This window comes from Octopus bimaculoides, chromosome 23 (assembly GCF_001194135.2).
Source record: "Octopus bimaculoides isolate UCB-OBI-ISO-001 chromosome 23, ASM119413v2, whole genome shotgun sequence".
Lineage (NCBI taxonomy): Eukaryota > Metazoa > Mollusca > Cephalopoda > Octopoda > Octopodidae > Octopus > Octopus bimaculoides.
The window spans coordinates 2,552,728-2,560,055 of NC_069003.1; the positions used below are offsets into that span (position 1 = coordinate 2,552,728).

A 7,328-nucleotide genomic window follows, 5' to 3' on the forward strand; every position below is an offset into this window, starting at 1 on the left:
ATAGGTGCGCATAATTGTATGTGTATGTATGTTATGAATGTATATATGTGCATATGTATGTATGTGTACTTGTGTGTGTACGTATGAATGTACGTGTGTACATGTATGCATGTGTGGGTATGTGTTTGTGCATATGTATATGCATATATGTATGTATATGGGTGAAACGTGTATGTGCATGCATGCGTGCGTGCGTGTGTGTGTGTGTGTGTGTGTGTATTTAAATTCTTATCTCACTTACAGGAAGTTGGTTATTGAGTGTCAACAAACCTTGGTTGATAAAAAGGAGGGTGAAGGGGACGGGACGGAGAAGGGGGTGTGTGGTATGATTTCTGGGGAAGAGATATGTGTGTGAGGGGATGGGAGAGAAAGAGGGAGGGAGGGAGAGAGAGAGAGAGAGAGAGAGAGTTAGAGTGAGATGTGGCATGTACGTGTTGGTGAGAGAGAGAGAGAGGTGGTGTGTGCGCATTTGAGAAAGAGTGAAATGTTGTGTGCGTGTGTGTTTGTGCATTTGAGAAAGCGATAGGGAAATATTATGTGTGTATGTGTGTGTGTGCGTGTGTGTGTGTGTGTGTGTTAGTGTGTGATACAAAAAAGCACCAAGGCCACATGAAAATATGCCACAGAAAGAGATTAACCAATGTAAGCCAGGACCAGTTCTTCTAATAGAACATACTTGATAAATATATCTGTGTGTGTGTGTGTGTGTGATGATGCAAGAGTATGTGTGTGACGGTCTTAGATTGTGTGCGATGGTGTAAGAGTTCACGTGTGTGCGTGTGCATTTAGGGCTAATTTAGCAACAAAACTTTCAAAATGAAAATAACTGTTGTACATTTGTTTTTCTATGTATCAGTTACATCATCATCATCATCATCATCATCGGTTAACGTCCGCTTTCCATGCTGGCATGGGTTGGACGGTTTGACTGAGGACTGGCAAGCCAGGAAGCTGCACCTATCTGATCTGGCATGGTTTCTACAGCTGGATGCCCTTCCTAATGCCAACGACTCTGAGAGTGTTGTGGGTACTTTTTACGTGCCACCAGCACAGGGGCCAGAGGATCTAGCATCGACCATGATCGGATGGTGCTTTTTACGTGCCACTGGCATGGAAGCCAGTCAAAGCAGCACTAACCTAAGGGTTAGGGTTAGGGTTCAAATTCCACGAAGGCTGACTTCACCTTTCATCCTTTTGGCGTCTATAGAATAAATACCAGCTGAGCACAGGGGACGATGTCATCGACTCGACACTGTCCCAACCCAACTTACCCGAAATTGCTGGCCTTGTTCCAGATTCTGAAACCAATATTCCAGAATTCTCATTCTACAATCAAATATTCTTTCTGGCATTTTGTTTCCAAACATGATGGTTTGTTCTGCATCATTGCCAAACTTTCTACTCATGCAGAACGTTAACAAAAAAATGTCACTACAGCCCAAGCAGTGTCAGTACAAAGACGCACAGACAGAAACGCACACATACACACACACATATACATACAGACACACACATGCCACGTGTATACACGGTGATTGTGTGAAGGATACAAGAAGCCACCTCGAAGACATTGTGATTCCCAATGACCATCACTGGAGTTTCATCTGTGGGAGAACCATCTTCAGGTAATCTGGAAGAGAAAATACAAACATAATCATCATCACCATCACCATCATTAGCATCTCTACAGTCATCTGCATCATCTCATTCGGCTTGGCTGTGTGGTAAGTAGCTTGCTTACCAACCACATGGTTCTGGGTTCAGTCCCACTGCGTGACACCTTGGGCAAGTGTCTTCTACTATAGCCTCAGGCCAACCAAAGCCTTGTGAGTAGATGGAAACTGAAAGAAGCCTGTCATATATATCTGTGTATGTGTGTGCCTTTATGTTTGTCCCCCCCCCCCACTGCTTGACAACTGGTGTTGGTGTGTTTACATCCCTGTAACTTAGTGGCTCAGCAAAAGAGATTGACAGAGTGTGTAAGAGGCTTTAAATATAAGTACTGAGGTCAATTTGTTCGACTAAGACTTCTTCGATGCAGTGCTCCAGCATGGCCACAGTCTAAAGACTAAAATGAGCCAAAGATAAACCTAACAATCACCATCACAGCCATCATCATCAACAATCTTCACTTACACATACATTATCGACCATCACAGAGGATTTGCTGACCAAATCACAACCGATTATCAGAGCAGACATAGTAACCTGGGCTTGAAGCAGGTGGTACACATGCTAGTTAACCCATAACTGGGACCCTAATACTTAAGGTCAGAGTAGATCTGGGGACAATAATGAGTTCAGAAGTAGTTCCAACCTCCTCAAAAGCCTGGAACCCTTGTACCAAGGCTCCACAACTAAATGCACTTTGAAGTCTTACCCCTGGATGCATGATACCGACTCAACACATACCCACCAAAATCTGGCCCTACTCCGCTCACTCTCCAACTTACTTGTTAATGATCTGTACACCTTCTTCAATCAGGTTACTCTCGCCAATGATGATGGGGCCGGCTTCAGCCACAATCCTGGCCTTCGGGTGGATGATGGTGCGGGCACCTGAAAACAGAGGTGAAAGGAGAGAGTTGTGAGGTCAAATACTCCATAGCAGAAGGTCAAAGGATCAGCTAAATAATGTGTGTGTGTGTGTGTTTGTGTGTGTGTGTGTGTACATGCTTGTTATGTGTGCATATGATAGTGTTTATACATAGCTGTGTATATGCACACTAATAGATACACGGTTCATAGACATATGAAGGTTTGTATGTTTGTGTATGTGTGTGTGTGTATGCACATACACACACATACATAAATGTGTGTGTATATATATATATATATATATATATATATATAAACTAGCAAAAAATAAAGAATAAAATATATATGAACAGGTACTGAAAAGCTCCTGGCTTTAAGGGTATCACGAAAGGCCTGGTTGGAGGCCCAGCCTTCTGAATTCTTTTACAGAACTTGGAAAAACTGAAGGACCGCTGCAATAACTGTGTGAATCTGTGAGTGGAATATGTTTAATAAACTCATATTTAACCGATCTTCCTCTATTTTCTTTTACCCAAAGCCAGGAACTTTACAGCACCTACTGTCTGTCTGTCTGTCTGTCTGTCTCTCTCTCTCTCGCTCTCTCTTTGTGCATGTGTGTGTGTATATATATATATATATATACACACATTACATAATTACATAATTCTGTACAGTTGCTGATACCTAAATCCCAATCATGGAATTTTGTTTTTCAGTGAGGCAACACACCTTAATTAATAAAATGAATTCAAAGAATTCACACGCACACACACACACACACACAAGCAGAAACATACACACACAAGCAGAAACATACACACACAGGGTGTGCCAGTCAACCGAAAACAAAACACAAGGATAAACAAACATGCAAAAGAGAAAACAAAAACAAACAACCCAGTCCTAGCAAAATGGAACAGACATTCGGTGAGATAAATTAGACAAAACAAAGCCATTGAACAAAGCTGCCATCAGCTCCAGTGAGAGCCTTGCTGCTACTATGGAAGCACCAACATGCTACAATCAGATGACTTCCTTGCTCCAATCCTTCTCCACATCAAGGTCATGATAATAGCCCATTGCATGGCACTGTGGGCCACAAGCCAGCAGCAATGCTTGTTCCAGTAGCCCAGATGCACCAGTCTAGGGGTCCAAATTGGGAGATCTAGGCTGCATTTTCCACCACAGTTCCAGTCCTTCTTGCAGTGTGGTGGCTTGTGGCAGGCATGCCTCAGGGACCCTGAGGGCCATGCCAGTGAGGCACATGCTCCAAGTAGGGCCTCCCATGCTGAACAGGTCAAAGGTTTAGAGGCCAGAAGAATAAGGACCACTTCTTCCCAGAGGTTAAAAAAAATGGATTTGTATGGGGTCAACACTCCATCTAGAAAAAACAAAGTTTACAGAAGCATTGATAACAACTCAAAGCCAACAAAACTTGGGATAAGAAGTTCTTCCCCCAAGGAAACATACAGGAGGGGGGGGGGGTTGAAAAGTTCCTGGCTTTAGGTAAAAGAAAATACAAGAGAACCGGTTATTTAATGATTTTATTCAACATATCCCCCTCTCAGAGTCATACACTTATTGCAGTAGTCCTTCAGATGTTCTAAGCCCTGTAAATGAACTCAGAAAGATGGGCCTCCAACCAGGCCTTTCACAATACCCTTAAAGCCAGGAACTTTTCAGCACATCCTTGTGTGTGTGTGTGTATGTATATATATATATATATATATATATACACACACACACATACATAGATGGATAGATAGATAGATAGATAGAGAGAATTCCAGACAAACTCCATACCTGATCCCAGTCATGTGACACAGCTAATGGGTTATTCAGTGACAATGGACAAGTTCCCACTTTAATTCTTCCCCCATATTTTCTCATGTTTAGCTAGTAATATCTACTCTGGACATTCATAACTTGGAACTAATAATTGACCACTCAAAAAACCTACTTTTGATCAAAAGACCTTTTACCAAAAACCTGATAACAATTTTTTTAAAGGTTTCAGAAGCAGGTTTCAGCGTCCGACTAGTTCTGCACGTTATGTTACTCATCAGAGATTGCTTGCTGCAAATACAAATCAGATTAGAGCAAAGCATTTTCTAATGGAAAGACAAACACAGTCTATTACTGGAACAGATATTTATATAATGGGATGAGGTTGACGACCGCAAATGTGTTTGCTCAACATCTAACAAAAGCACCAAAAGCATGTGAGGCCATACTGCTCTCTCTCTCTCTCTATATATATATACAGGGGTTGGATAAAATAATGGAAACACCTACCATCGTAATTTTGAAATATCTATAAAACCGTGAAAAGCTTGTTTATTTTTATGCTTTTTGATTTATTATTAGCGTTGCTTAATATCTTTTGCTAAAATTGCTGTTTCTTTTCAGATATCATCAGGAAAAGGTAATTAAAATTCATTAAAATGACAGATCTATCGGACCTTCAAAGAGGTCAAATTGTTGGTGCTCACATGGCAGGTGCTAGTGTAACAAAAACAGCCGAAATTTTTGGTGTATCAAGAAGTACTGTCTCGAAAGTAATGACAGCCTTTGAAAAAGAGGGAAAACCTCCTCGTCGAAACAAAACTCCGGAAGAAAACTAAAAACTTTCAGATAGGGACCGTCGGACTCTTAGACGAATTGTTAGAAAGGATCACAAAAGTACAGCTCCCACCATCTCCAGAATCCAGTTTCCACAAATACTGTTCATCGGGAGCTGCACAAAGCCGGATTTCAAGGGTGGGCAGCAATCAGAAAACCACTACTTTCAAAAACAAACGTTGCAAAGCGTTCAGAGTGGAGCAAAAATCTACAGAATTGGTCCCTAAAGCAGTGGAAGAATGTTATTTTCTCGGATGAGTCATCCTTTACCTTATTTCCGACCACTGGCCGAGTATACGTGTGGAGACAGCCAAAAGAAGCATTTGATCCAGACTGTCTTCTTCCAACTGTTAAACATGGAGAAGGATCTGTGATGATCTGGGGTGGGGGCTATATCTTGGAAATCCGCCAGCCCAATGGTTTCCCTTCATAGCAGAATTAATAGTCAAGACTATTGAAGCATTTTATCTGATCAAATTAATCCTATGAATTTGATCAACCGTTTCCGGAGGGAAACACAATCTTTCAGGATGATAATGCACCAATTCACACAGCTTAAGTTCTTACTGAATGGCATGAGGAACATTCTAGTGAAGTTGAACGTCTTATCTGGCCACCACAGTCTCCAGATCTCAATATTATTGAACATTTATGGTGCATTTTAGAAAAACAAGTAAGGAGTCGATATCCTCCACCATCATCACTACAATCGTCTGTTTTGGCAGTTATTTTAAAGCATCTCAGTGATAATTCCTGATAGGCTGGGGACTTTCCCTGTCTTCATATTTTTTTTTTAAATTGCTTTACCTTTTAAGCTACAGTCGGTTCAGATAGCCGGTCCCTCCGTTGGGTCCATGTTAGGCAGGCTCTCTTTCTTCCATCCGTTTTCTACCTTCAGCAAACTCTCACAGTGGCACTTCCAAGCCTCCTTCTTTGCAGAATTACAAACTGTAAGTGAGCCATCGTCCATGTGAATGCACTTCTCTCCTACAACATCATGGTTTTCTCTGATACACTGTCTTGCAATCCAAAACATATCAAGCCTCTAGCCCTCATGCTGCAGAACATTGGCAAACTTGTTCCTTTCTGCTTCTCCCCTGGCTAAATACACCTGTCTTCTAGCTTCCCTTCCAGTTACCTGATATAGTTCTCTGCTACCACCACTCTTTCACACCTTTAAAGGTAGGTTTCTTTCCTCTAATGGCCTTGTCTACGACATTAATCTCTTTATTGCCTACAGGGGGCTAAACATAGAGGGGACAAAAAAGGACAGACAAAGGGATTAAGTCGATTACATCAACCCCAGTGCATAACTGGTACTTATTTAATCAACCCCGAAAGGATGAAAGGCAAAGTCGACCACGGCGAAATTTGAACTCAGAATGTAATGGCAGACAAAATACCGTGAAGCATTTCGCCCGGCGCTCTAATGATTCTGCCAGCTCACCACCTTGTTCCACCACCACGTCACCTTAGATTTGGTGGTAGTAGGAAAGCACACAGCAGAAGTGTACACCTTGTCAAACAAAAAGACGAGATGGGATGGTCATGGTTGGAAGGCCTTTTACCAGTAGAATTGCTGGATGTGCTAAACAGCAACAACAACCAAACTAGCATGGCAACGACAACCAGAATACTCCTCCCACCACTGCCTACTTCTATTGTACAAACATTGCTAATGCAACTCCCATCATACTTCTGCTACTCCTCTTCCACCTCCTCCTCCTCATCATCATCATCACAGGTAACATCATTATCATTGTGGTGCCGTGACCTGCAGTCCTCCCCCCATCACTCTGCACTATTATCCAAAGAGGCAGATCAGCTGTGAACAGCCACACCTGGCATTTCACCAGGTGGGTGCGTCTGGCTGTGTGCAAGAGAATACCTCTCTGGCTTTTTATCATCACACACACACACACACACACACATATATATATACACACACTGGCATATACATATCTCACTCTCTCTCTATATATACACACACACACACACACACAATCATACATATATAAATACATATATATATATGTGTGTGTGTACTTTAATTACATGTATAGTGTATATATATATATATGTGTGTGCGTACATATGTGTGTATATATATATATATATATATATATATATATATATATATATATATATATATATATATATATATATAT

The 7,328-nt window shown here is 41.4% G+C and overlaps 1 protein-coding gene across 1 annotated transcript in view; it reads right to left on the reverse strand.

Annotated features, from left to right (window-relative positions):
• LOC106874572 (dynactin subunit 6) overlaps positions 1-7,328 on the reverse strand; it is a 41,244-nt gene that overhangs the window by 11,370 nt on the left and 22,546 nt on the right. The window contains exons 3-4 of the mRNA XM_014922349.2: positions 2,454-2,559; positions 1,551-1,630 (exon numbers count right to left, since the gene is read on the reverse strand). Of these exons, the coding sequence (XP_014777835.1) occupies positions 1,551-1,630; positions 2,454-2,559 (186 nt within the window). The remainder of the gene's footprint in view (positions 1-1,550; positions 1,631-2,453; positions 2,560-7,328) is intronic.